The 12,913-nt window shown below is 47.7% G+C and overlaps 1 protein-coding gene across 4 annotated transcripts in view; it reads right to left on the minus strand.

Annotated features, from left to right (window-relative positions):
- Positions 1-12,913, minus strand: part of FHOD3 (formin homology 2 domain containing 3) — a 475,552-nt gene that overhangs the window by 71,168 nt on the left and 391,471 nt on the right. For all 4 annotated transcript variants that reach the window (XM_057698544.1, XM_057698543.1, XM_057698545.1 and 1 more), the window contains one exon: positions 4,573-4,881. In XM_057698544.1, the coding sequence (XP_057554527.1) occupies positions 4,573-4,881 (309 nt within the window). The remainder of the gene's footprint in view (positions 1-4,572; positions 4,882-12,913) is intronic.

Raw genomic sequence — 12,913 nt, forward strand, 5'->3', positions numbered from 1 at the left:
TTACTTGAACATGTTTTAGAATTTCAACATGATTTATTTATAGTGTTTTGAGTACACTGATTCATGTCATTTTCTTAGTGGTTTTTACTCTAGGTATTACAATATACACACTAACTTAGTATTGCTATTTTACTACTTTGAAGCGTAGAAATCTTACTTTCATTTCAATCCCATTACCCTCCTACTTTTAAAAATACAATTGTCTTAAACATTTCCTCTACATACATTGACACCATAAATCAAATGTAATTTTTGCTTCCACCATCAAATATGATTTAAGAAGCTCATGATAAAAAGATAACATTTTTAAAATTTACCCCTTTTTTTACCCATTCTGTTGCTCTTTTCTTTCTAGAGTCCCAATCCTTCTTCTGTCAACATTTCCTTTTTGTTTGGAGAACATTCTTCAAGGGTAGGTCTGCTAGTGACAAATTCTTCTAGTTTTTTTTAAATTGAGAACATCTTTATTTTCCCTGCATTGTTAAAGTCTACTTTTGCTGTATATGTAATTCATGATTGATAGTTCTAGTCTTTCAGCACTTGATAGATGCTGTGCCCCTTCCTGCTGGCCTCCATGTTTCAGACAAGAAATCTGCTATCCTTTGAATTGCTGTTCTTCTATAGGTATCACATCATTTCTTTCTGTTTTTTGGTTTTTAGTTTTCAGAAGTTTGATTATTTAGTTTTCAGAAGTTTGTCTTGGTGCAAATTTCTTTGGATTTATCCTTGTTAGGATTTGCTCAGCTTCTTATATCTGTAGGCTTATGCCTTTTGCCCAACTTGGGAAATTTCCAGCCATTATTTCCTCAAATATTTTTCCACACTGCACTCTCTCTCCTCTTCTTCTCAGACTCAGATGAAATGAATGTTAGCTTTATTGATATAGTCCCATGGGTCCCTGAGGCTCTGTTCATTTTTTTAGGCTATTTTTTTCTCTGTTATTCAGATTTGGTCATTTCTATTGATCTGCTTTCAAGTACACTGATTATTTCCTTTGTTGTCTCCAATCAACTATAAAGCATGTCAAGTATTTTATTTCAGTTACTGTACTTTCCAGTTGTATAATTTCCCTTTGGTTCCTTTTTAATAGCTCCTATTTCTTTGCTAGGATTTTGTTTCATGTATTTCCTGAGTGTTTGTAACCACACACGTAAGCACTACTATGACAACAGCTTTAAAATCTGACAGATAATTCTAGCATATGGCTCATCACCATGTTGGCATCTGCAGACTGTCTTTTCCCGTTCAAGACGTCATTGCCCTACTTCTTGATATGATGAATGACTTTCTATTGTATCCTGGATATTTTGGGTATTATTGGATAGACTTTGGGTCATAGTTAATCTTCTCCTTTAGCAGGCAGTCACCCTTTCGGGGGGTAGCATATAGGTCTTGGTGCAGGTAGATGTTCAGCTCCCTGCTGGGTCCCACTGCCACCACCCAGGAAGAGGGCTGACTCACACTCCCTCACCACAGATGGGTAGGGTGGAGGTTCAGTGCCTCCTTGACCCCACCAGCATCTTCCCAGTGAAACTGAAGCACTGACTGACATTGGCTTGTTGCCTGCAAGTGAGGTGAAGGCTCAGCTACCCACCAGTCCTCACCGATTCTGGGTTGGGGACAGCAGAATGCAGACTAGTGCCATCTCCAACCATTATCATTCTACCTTGTTTATGCCAGGTGGGGATAGAGGCTCAGCTCCCTGCTGGGCCCCCCACTGGCATCAGGGAGAAGGAGGGTGCTGGTGGGAACAGAGAATGCTATTATTCCTCCCCCTACCCCTCATAAAGTCTCTCTTCTGCTGGGTGGGGGTGAAGGCTCAGATCCCCAAGGACCCCACTTGATCCACTTGCTTCTCCCCTGCAGGAGATAGACTATGAGTTCCCCATTAGGCCAACACCACCCCAGGAGGGGAACTTGACCACCACCTGCTTCTCCTGGGCAGGGCATAGAAGACTGGCTCCTTCTGAGTCCCGCGGACACCACAGGGTTGAGCGGGGGAGGGAACTGGAGAATTGTCACTCCTGTTTCCATGGGGATGCTGTATAGAAGATCACTTCCTCTTTGGTCTCACTGAAACCACTGGGTTAGAGGGAGAGGTGGGACAGTGGCAAATTTTCGATTAGACCTTGTTAAGGATAAAGCACTAATTAATAACAAAAAAGATTTTCTGTTCTGTTAGGCAATGCCTTTCCCAATCCTTTGGCTAAGGGAATCAGCTTTCCTTGAAACTTCACTGCCATGTCATTCACATCCAAAGGTTCCTAGACAGTCTGTCTCCTTCTTTCCACCTTTCGACATCCTCCTATGATTGCTTGTTCAGTCATATCCAGGGTGTTGGTATTTTAGTTGTAAGAGGGAGGACCTGGGAGCAATGGGGCTTCTCCATCTTAGCCAGATTCCTTTCATTCATTCATTCATCAATGGTTTTGAAAGCCCCTACTATGTTCTGGGCACTCGGCTAGCAAGTAAGGACTCAGAACGAACAAGACATATCCCCAACCTCACAAAGCTTACACTGAAGTAGAAATAAAGAACAGTTATACAAGTAACTATAAGGCATGATGAATGCTGTGATAAAGCCTCTCACCCTAATGCCAGGGAGTGGAACACTGAAAACAAAGAAAAATAAAACCATACATCTGCAATAAGTTGAGTCTCTTTCAAGCCCTACAAATTCATTCTCAAGTAATAGGTACAACCATTAGAAATAAGATTGGAAATCACTTTGATTGCCTTTGTGATTTAATTGAGAAGATTCTGAGAAGCAAGAACTATGATGACAGAGCTTCCCTGACTCCACAGCTGCTGATGGTGCCTGTGAGCAGTGGGATTTTTTAGGAACCAATAAACTACAACAAATAAACATGGTCACATCTCTTAACAGCACCAGACTGAAGCAGAAAAGTCAGTGCAAAGCTCCAATTCCTGGACACCACCAGCTTTTGGTAGAATGTCAATGGTTCTTCACTGGGAGCGGAGTCTCCATTTTTGGAAAGTTGTCCTTATTTGGAAGGGTATTGGGCAATCAGATCCAAGAAAGTTCTGTTCCCTGGCTTATTTTTACTAATCCAACTTGTTGATATGTTTTAGGCCTGCTAAACCTAGTTATGATGAATAATCCTTAAAGCTACTCATAATAAAATAAAACATGTTTTTAGGGCCAAACTGATCAGGAAGACTTACCCGACATCCTGTACCGTGACCATAATTACATTAAATGTGAATAACAACAAGTAGAATTTGAGAGTTTGACTGTAATCTGATTTTGAAAGAAATTTAGTATTAATATACATAATCCTTTCAGCACATACATCTTCAACCAGACACAAGATTTTCAATGCAATAATTCCTAAGACATAAACAAATTCTTTAAAGTCTTCCTTTTTCACTGTATCACAACGATCAGTGATATATAGAATAAAATCTAATCATATAACTGAAAACTCAAATATTAACTGTTTAGACTAAGCCATCAATTGACAGGTCTCCTGGGAGACACTATGGTTTCATTCATTCATTCAATCTTCGTTCACTTATCCAGGCTTCAGGGACAATGTATTCTGAATCTGTGAACGAACATGCCATGTATAGGCAATGCCACTGATTGGCAGGCCCTTGCGGCTGCCCTTTGGGCCTAAGATGTAAGCTCCTTGAGTCTGCGTCACTGTGTAGCTTAATGAAGGCTGGCGCATAAGACATGCCTCCACTGGTGAGGAGTGTCAGCTGAAAGAGGTGGCTTCCTACCACCTTGACAGTGCATAGGTCATGGGTAGGAAAACCAACTCCGTGGTGTCACACATGAATTGTAATTCAAGTTTAATGGTAATTAAATGTTTAATTGTAATTCAAATGATTATCAGAATCATTTACAATTTCTAGACCCCTCTGTGGCACCCTCCCCAAGTCCCTATTAAGGACTAATATTCCATTTGGTCCTTAAACATAAAGTCACCATTAAACAGGTGAAACAATGAATATTGGGTATAATATCAGAAAGGTATGATTCCATAAGAAAAAGCACATACCTAATATCGAAGAGTGGTCCTGAGTATATTGTAGAAAATTACCTAAATTATGTACATTCCAGTTGAGCACATCAAATTGATCTCAGCACGCTGTGAACTGGCAGTTTTTGAAAGTATTCATACGATTCATTTTACCAAATTTGCTCTGGTCTAAAATGTTCAGTCATAACGGCTAATGCAATTCATAACTGCAAAAACGCTTTCAAGGGGGTAGATAACAACATGACGTGTCTCTAAATGTCAATCAGAAAAAAAAAAGAAAAGCCACACTTACTGTTCACAATTAAACAGTTAGAAAGAAATAAGGAATTTCTCTTCTGGGGCTTGTTCCTCAGGGATGGTGCAGCCCCAGGGCAGAGGGTGGGGACCCTCCTGCAGGACAGGAAGCTGCTGGCTGGCTGCGTAAGGCCACACACTTCCCTCCAGACACCAGGGGACAGTCTGGGGAGCGAGCCAGGCCAGCCGGCCAGCTCAGCAGCCAGGGAGCCAGGTCCCCCGGCCCAGGGTCCCCGGGATGTGTTCGCGGGGAAAGGGGCTTCCTTACCGGTGCCCCGGTCCCGGTCCCGGGAGAGCGTGTCCTCCTTGTCCTCCCTCTCCAACGTGCTGCTGGAGGACGAGACGCTGGAGGCCGAGCAGTTGTCCCGCTCGTTCACCGCCTCATTCTGCCGCTCCTTCTCGCTCAGCGAGGCTCGCTCTTCGGGCTCGGGCTCCAGGGCCCGCTCCACCTCGCTCTCTGCTCCTGCGCGGGCAGGGGCTAGTTCCCGGCGGGCCTCGTGGGCCACCCGCCTCACCTCTGCTTCTGCCTCCGCTTCTGCCTCTGGTTCAGGGTCGGGGTCAGGGTCCCCCGTGCTCACTGGGGGAGACAACAGTGGAGGTGATGATCAGGACAGGAACTTCTAGTGTCAGGTGAGGGTGAGACCCGACGCGAGGCTGGTTTCTCCGTGCTGTCTGTGGCAGGCAGATTTCTAAACTGGCCTCGGAGATTCCCGTCCCCTGATTATTCAAACAGGGATTAAGGCACTGTCAGGAGGGGGCCGTGCAGCTGGTGCTCACGTCTCAGGTCACTTGACCTTAAGATACAGAGATTAACCAGGTGGGCCTGAGCCAACTTGGTGAGCCTTTTAAAGACAGAGTGTTTTCTGGTTAGCACCAGAAAAGGATGTCGGAGGGATGAGAAGCACAAGAAGTAGTTGAGGCATCAGTGCTGGCTTTAAAGAAGGAGAGGCCCGTGTAACGAGGACTGGGGTGGCCTCTAGAAGCTGAGAATGACTCTTGGCTGACAGCCAACAAGCAACAGGGTCCTGCAAGCACGAGAAACTGAATTCTGCCCACAACCTGAATGAACCTGGAGGTGGACCCTTTCCAGGACCTCCCTATAAGAGCCCAGCCAGCCACAACCTTGATTGTGGCCTTGTGATACCCCCGGCTGAGAACCCAGCTAGCCAGGCTGGGCTTCTGACCTATGGAAACCAGGAGATGATAAATGGGTCCTGTTTTGAACAGCTATGTTTGTGGTAACTTGTTACACAGCAACAGCAAACTAATAATACGTGATCTTTTGCCTCTTCAGGGAAATAGGAAAAAAGAAGTCTGTGGTGAATCAAGTTGATAAAGAGGAGGCTGATTTTTTATCAGCGGCTAAACCAGGGAGGCCCGTCACCCTTTGCCTGAATTGTTTGCTCATAATGTGAAGTTAGTGCATACATTTGAAAGTTATTTAGGAGAATCACTCACAGGCAAAGAAATCTTTATAAACCTGTCAAGGCTGGAGCTTTGCTGCTCACGCTCCATGGGTGTCCCCTAGGGAGCAGGGAAATGGAAAAGTCTGCATGTTTTTGCTGAGCAACCCTCACAGGCGTGAGCTACGAATGGGTAGCAAAATGACTGGGAATACAACAAACAAACAAACAGACAATAAAGCAATGTCATCTGTGGAGGCCAGAGGAGGATAAGTCACTCCTGAGGGTCTGACCCTCACGGCTGGGCAAAGCCACATCGCTGGAATCCTGGCAGTGCCACCAAGAGTACATGCTCCAGCCCTACCTACACACTGCTCAAAGCAATACAGAGATTCAGGCAGAATCTGTGTGTGGCACGAAGTGCACGGGGCCCACCCATAAGAACAGGCAGATGGAGGGGGCTCTCCCTTTGTAGAGACATCCTGCCGGCTCAGGTGAGCAGGGATGGCTGGCAATGGGGTGCCCAGAGCTGGTCCCCCAGGAGGCCAGGCAGTAGCATTACTATGGGAGAGCCAAGCTCAGGCCTCATTGGGCAGGGGGCCCAGCTGCCCTCAGCGTCCCAGCAAGTAATTATTCTGCCAGGACTCACTGGGTCCAGAAGCCCAGCCCCTCCTCTGCTCTCAGGCTGCCTTCCTCGGAGAATGAGTCTGGGAATTGGGGCGGGGGGGCGGGGCGGCACGTAGGGAAGGAGGCAGTGGAGAGGATGAAATGCCTGCCTATCCTTACGTCCTGGGTAACTTCCATCCACCACAGGGAAGAAATCCTCCTCCACGGGAACGTCCCCAGCGCCCTTCAGGGAGGAACTGGGTGTAGAGGACAGAGGGACTTCTGCCTGCCGGGTTTGATAACACATTGTACGTCTTCTGCTGGGGACTCTAGCCTAGCACAGGCACCTGATTCCCAGGGAGAATGGAGGAAATGAGGACGGGGCAGCAAAGGCCCTCTGCTGTCTGCTGGGTGTCCCTGCTGGGTGACCCCAAGAGGTCTGGTTTTGGAACTGGTGATATAAGAGCCCAGTTTGCAGGCGGAGATGCACTGGCTGGCAGTAGCAGGAGGAAATCGAAGGGCACGTGACTGTGAACCCGCGTGCCCAAGGTCGGGCGTTGGGCATTATTCCTTAAAAGCAAAACCCAAGCTGGGGACAGGGAAAGAGGGAACAGACCTTTGAGAAAAATTCCCTTTGGTGTTGAAGGATTTTGGTATTTCTTTGTCATCTGATAATAGAGTGTTTAGCAAAGAGATACACAACCCCAGTCGTTTTACCAGCACGGCACAATCCTCGTTTTAGCAACAGCAGTGTCATCGTTTGGCTGACAGAAAGCATATGTTCGGGCACACATTTACTTCAGAACAGCCACATCAAAATGAAAATGTGTTTCCAACAGCCGAGCATGTGGCGCACATTGACGTTTTAATTGGTGAGCATGTGGCGGAAACTGGCGAGGGTGCCTCCACGGGGCTTCATCACCGGCGAGGCGCAGTCAGTTGCCAGCAGCCTGAGTCTACTCCCACCCCCAGGAGACAGGCAGACAAAGCAGGAAGGACCCACGATTTGATGGGTCTCTGGCCCCAGCCTACATGCCCTCCACTGTCATGCGTCCTTCCACTTAAGCATGACTCGGGCCCCTATCAGCCAGAGGTCGCAGGAACAGGTGAGGCGATGGACATGCAAGCTCCAGAAGGCCACACACCCTTGGGAATAAATGGTGTAATTTCATCCTCCTGAGTTCCGGCCTTACTTTCTGGAATTAGACATTTAAATGTGTGATCCGACTGCTGTGGGGGTTTCTCTCTTTCATCACTGCTGGGGAGGCAACCATCTCCCAAGACTGCCTCCTGACCAGAATGCAGGCTCCGTGTCCACACGGCCTTGCTGCAGACGTGTGCTGTGTGACGCTGTTCTAATGATGCACAATTTAAGTAATATTCACACACATTCAAGTCAAGCCAAGCCACCAAAGATGGAGAACGGAAGGGACAGAGGGCAGGCACACGCGGCTCCTCATTCCTGACACCCCTGCACTGAATACACCAGGCGACACATGGGTCGAGGGCATGACACACACCCCTGCTTTCAGAGGGCTCACCCCCGGCCAGTGACATGGGCCACAGATCCCATCAGTGGGGGTCACGGTGGTATGTGGCCAGGCACCCAAGTGAGGGCCCAGGGTACCGAGTAGCAAGGAGTCCCTGGAAGGGACCCATGGCCGAGCCCTCCTCGAGCCGTATTAATCACACACAGGAACAAAGGCATGAGTTCCCTGGGGGCCAAGGCTCTGCCTTCCTCGCACGTCCAAGGGCCCCCAGTGTGGTCCTGGGGCCAGCATCTGCTCAAAAAGTTCTTGTGGACACTTAGGAAACACCCTGAGACTACACACTGAATTCCAGAACATTTCTGCCCCCTCTTCCCATTCTCTTTCATCAGGACCTCTTTCACCAACACCCTCTCCACACACTCACAACCATTCCTTCTGAGTCACTGCCCCAAGCCACACCAGCTGCCCTCTCAGCAGACTCGGGGAAAATATCATCTACCCTCACCAAGTCCCCAGGAAACAGGAGGAACCATGAAAGTCTGCAGGAAAAGTCCTCAGGGGAGCTATTTGCCAATACCGAGGGACGAAAAAGGCTCACAACTTCTCACTGACACCCAACGGGGTCAGTGGTGAGAGGCACATGGACATACGACACAGACCCAGCTCTTGCTGTCATGGAGATTACAGGGATGCTAAGAGATCCTACATGTCACCTGTGGCCTTGGGACGGCAAAGGTGGGCAAACCCTACCACCAACAGACATGAGGAAATCCCAGTCCCTCCGCTCCCACCAGACACAATAAGGACATATTTATAAAGGTGATGGATATTCTAAGAGCAAGTGCATGGTGCCCTGGGAGAGTCCGGCCAGGGGTTTTGGCAAAGCCTGGGAAGGGTCATACGTCTCTGTGCCAAAATGACATTTAAGCAGAGTCTCCAAGGATGAAAAGGAGTTAAAGAGGGAAAGCCGGACATGAGTGTTCTGGGCAGAGGGAAGAGCACATGCAGCTGGGAGCACCAGGCAGGCAGGAGGAGGGAAAGATGCCCAGCGTCGGAGGCTGAGGCAACGGGCCTCGTAAGCGAGTTAAGGACCTGGGACTTTACAGGAAGGGCAGTGATGGCTGCTTCAGGGAGAGACAGGCCACGTTTCACTTTATCTGAGAGGACCCCTGACTATACCTACATCGCAGGCAAACCATGCTTCCCTCTGGGACAGCCGAGGTGGCCCTGTAGCTTCAGGGGAGGCTCCGAGTCAGTGTGGGGTGAACATTAGAAAGCAGACTCTGCAGACAGACTGAGGAGAAAGAGGTGAATGCCAGTCAGCGGGGCTCAAGAGAAGAAGAAAATGGATAAACAGCATCCCTGGAAGAACACATGAGCAAGTGACTGAGATTCTGGATGGCGGGAAGAAGTTTTCCATCCCAGGATCCCCTGGAGGAGGTGGAGAGTTGGCATCCGAGGGGAGCGCAGGGCCACGGTCCCCCTCGAAGCACCGTTCCTGAGCCCTGGGCACCAAACCCTCAGACCTCTCTGTGGGGAGGGGTCTCTCACTGCCCTCAGAAAGTCGAGGCCAGGAGGAAACGCGAAGGCCCGGGCCCAGGTGCCAGGTAACTCTTCTCCCTGCGGTGGGTGCGAGCTTGGAAATGAAGTGAGGACCTGGCAAGAAACGCCCGGCAACACAGAAGGCATCCAAAACTGGGATCTGTCTTCCTGGACCGCATCCTGAGAGAGCAGACTGATGGGATCTTGGCATCGCGAGAACACACTGAGCAAAGGCCAGAAAAATGTATTTGGCCAGAACCTGCACTGACCTGATTCACAGAACTTTAAACGAAATTTTCATGTCGGAGGTGGGGGAGTATAAGGGAAGAGAAAGAAAAACCAAATTAAACTATATAAAAAGTTATGGTAAGGAATAATTTACGGAATGTGGACGACATAACAGGGAGGAAGAGGTCCGAGGTATATTCAGAAGGAAGTAACCAGGAACCTGGTTGCTGCCAGCCTGTGGGGAAGGACCCACGGCCTGAATACAGCCATGAAAGGGGATTCTGTAGCCAAAGGAAACAGACATCACAGGAGGCAGACGCTGGGGAGCCACGACGGGAGGCCACCAACCTGAGAACCACAGGGGAAGAGGGAAAACCTAAGTGCGTGTGTTGACAGAATAGAAAAGGTTGCCCCGTCTGACGACCGGGACGTCCCTCGTGCAAATCACAGCACTGGGAGAGGGAAGAGCAAAGAGGAGGCCTCGAGGATTTCAGCCAGCTCATCCCCTGTTCCAAGTCAGCCGGGGCAGCATCAACTCAGACTAGCTGGTTCTCTGTCCCTTGAAAAGCCCAGCACCAACTTCTCAACTGATCTGCAAAATCTTACTCAACATTAGGCCCTGCTTGGCAGTAAGTGAAGTAAAAATAAATACAGTCCCTTTGACACACCAGTGCCATCCTAGGAACCGTAAGAACTACAGACACATCACCCTATTTAGTTCTCGTGCCAACAATATGAAGATTAACGACCCCATGTGAGACATGAAGAATGATGTTCAGAGAGGTTAAGTAACTAATCCAGGGCTACACAGGATGCTGGACTCTCAGCCTCCTCTGCTAGACCCATTCTCTGTGCTGCTTTGTGCCCTGGGAGGCTGGTCTCTGCAGAGCTTGTGTTCCCTCTCACTTTCAGGTGGGTCGGCCCTGGGAGGTACCTGCAAAGCTGGGAAGAAGGAGAGGCTGGAGTGTTTATGTTCTTGCTCTCTTTACAGGGGGCCACTTTCGCAGAAGGTGTCGGGCCAGCTTTTCTGTCTCCAGGGCTTCCTCCCAAGGCTACAGCTCTTACCAAGTCCAAGCTGTTCACTAAATTTTTTTCCAGGCCTGGAGGCAGAAACAGTGTTGGCAGTTTCCCACCGCTGCTAGTCTCTGGGTGCTTCCCTGCCCTCTGATGGTCCCACGACCCTCTCCACACCTCTGCAAACTGTCCCTTTACTGCCTGACTGCAGGCACCCTCTGAGCACATGCCATCTACTTCCAGCAGAACCTCGCTGACAGCAGAGCTGGGATCTGAACTTGGACTGGCCTCATTGAAAAGCCTGGGCTGTTAATCATGATGTCACACTGTGCGGTGGGTGACTTAAGCCACAAAGGACAAGTGTACAATCACTCCTGAAAAAAACAAAACAAAACAAAAAGTGGGAACGAATGTTCCAGCTCTGCTTTCATCAATGTCCCTGACAGCTGAGTCCGGAGTGTCCAACTGGAATCTCCTGTCATGCAATTTTTCTTTGAAGAGAAAAATTGCTGGTAGAAAGATCTGAACGTAATAAGTCTTTGGGTGGCTTCAATTGATTTCAGTCTGTGATGGTGTCTCGATGACTTTGCCAGGACTTGGCTTTCTGGCAGGTCTTATGAAACTGAGGGCTGGGCCAGCCAGTTCTATAATAGTTGCTCCAAACTGTGTAGATTCCAGGGACCTCCCCCATTCAGAGCTAATAACTAACACCATTGACTTTAAACTTGTGGTTTAATCATATAAATGTGAAAAAGGTCCCACGAGAAAAAGCTCACAACTTTGAAAATTCTTTAGATTTTGCCTTTGGTGTTGGGCCAATTCTTGCTAAGCTGTTCCCTCAGATTCACTCTAGTGCAGGATTTCTCAGAATCAGTACTTTGCATATTTGGGGTCACACATATCTTTGCGGTGGGGGCATTGTATCCTATTATCCTGTGATTGTGGGATATTTAGCAGCATTCCTGGCTTCGACCCACTAGAGGCTAATACCATCCTCCTCCCCAGCTGTGACAACCAAAAATGTCTCCAGACACTCCCAAATGTCCCCTGGGAGCAAAAAATCACTCCTGGTTGAGTATCATTGCTCTACAGGGATAGTTCCATTAGGATGGGCACAAGCTCAGCCTACTTCTGCTTTCCAAAAAGACACTTTTACCTGCAAAATACTGACTCATCAGTCTAATGAATCTGTATGCCTTTAAAATTAAGCCCAGCTTTGTCCTCAAAATTAGAGCTAGATTTTCCAAACAGGTCCGGGCCTAAGCCACCTCTTAAGATGATAACCATATATGGTCAAAATTACCTCCAAAAGTCCTTTTAAAGATCCCACACCCACCCTCAGAGTTCCCACAATCCAGGTTTCCTTGCGCTTCAGTGGAATGCTGTAAGTAGTCCTGGGCTTACAGCCACGGGCCCTGTTATCTCCATATACAGGTCCTTAAACTCTTAAATCACATTGGGTGCGGCAAGTTGTTCAAATGACAAGAGGCACATGAGAGTCAAGAACGGCTAAAGAAAAAAAATAGATCCAGGGCCCTTGCGCTGTGCTCACCTGGGGACACACCTGAGCTGTATATTAAGCAGGATTACAAACACGGCTTAAATTGTAATTTTCACTCCCCCCTTTTGCCCCTCAGATTATCCTCCTGATTCAAGTCACTTGGTTAAACATGTACACACTATAACTCTACTGTAACATCATACAGGACAAAAAAGAAGAAGCAGGTTTCAGGTCCAATTATTCTAATATTGATTAATATATAGATTCTATTTCATACTAGAAACAGAAAATTAAAAGCCATTTAAGATTACTGTATCATTTATTGCTCTATCATTACCTTGAACTCAAACCATATGACCTCAAACATCAGCCCCTGGTTATAAAGACTTCCTTTGAGCTAATTTAAATTCTTCTTCTAAAGTCAGATAGATAGGCCTGATCTTGGTTCAGTGTCAGACAGGATAGACTCCAATATTCACTCATCCTTCCATGCCCAGTAGGGCTGGAGAAGCTCCTGGGTTAATTACATGCCCATTTCCTTACAAGAGCAAATAGAAAGGCAAGCCCTTCCTCAAGGATGGAGACACTAATTCCAAACCTGCAACGCATTTCAACAGCACCCTTAGTTCTTGTCAAGTCCCAGAAAGAAACAGTAGTGACATCAAAAGCAGAACTTCTATTTTGGAAGAGATACACTAGCATTAAAATGGATGGTCCTGAACGATAACAGCTAGCAAAAGATTGATCAAACGAGGTTTTTGGTTCATTCGGGCTTCTCAGGATTTAGCGACTCCTAACGATACGTTCTAATGTGATTAGTAACAA

The sequence above is a fragment of the Hippopotamus amphibius genome, chromosome 11 (assembly GCF_030028045.1).
Source record: "Hippopotamus amphibius kiboko isolate mHipAmp2 chromosome 11, mHipAmp2.hap2, whole genome shotgun sequence".
NCBI lineage: Eukaryota > Metazoa > Chordata > Mammalia > Artiodactyla > Hippopotamidae > Hippopotamus > Hippopotamus amphibius.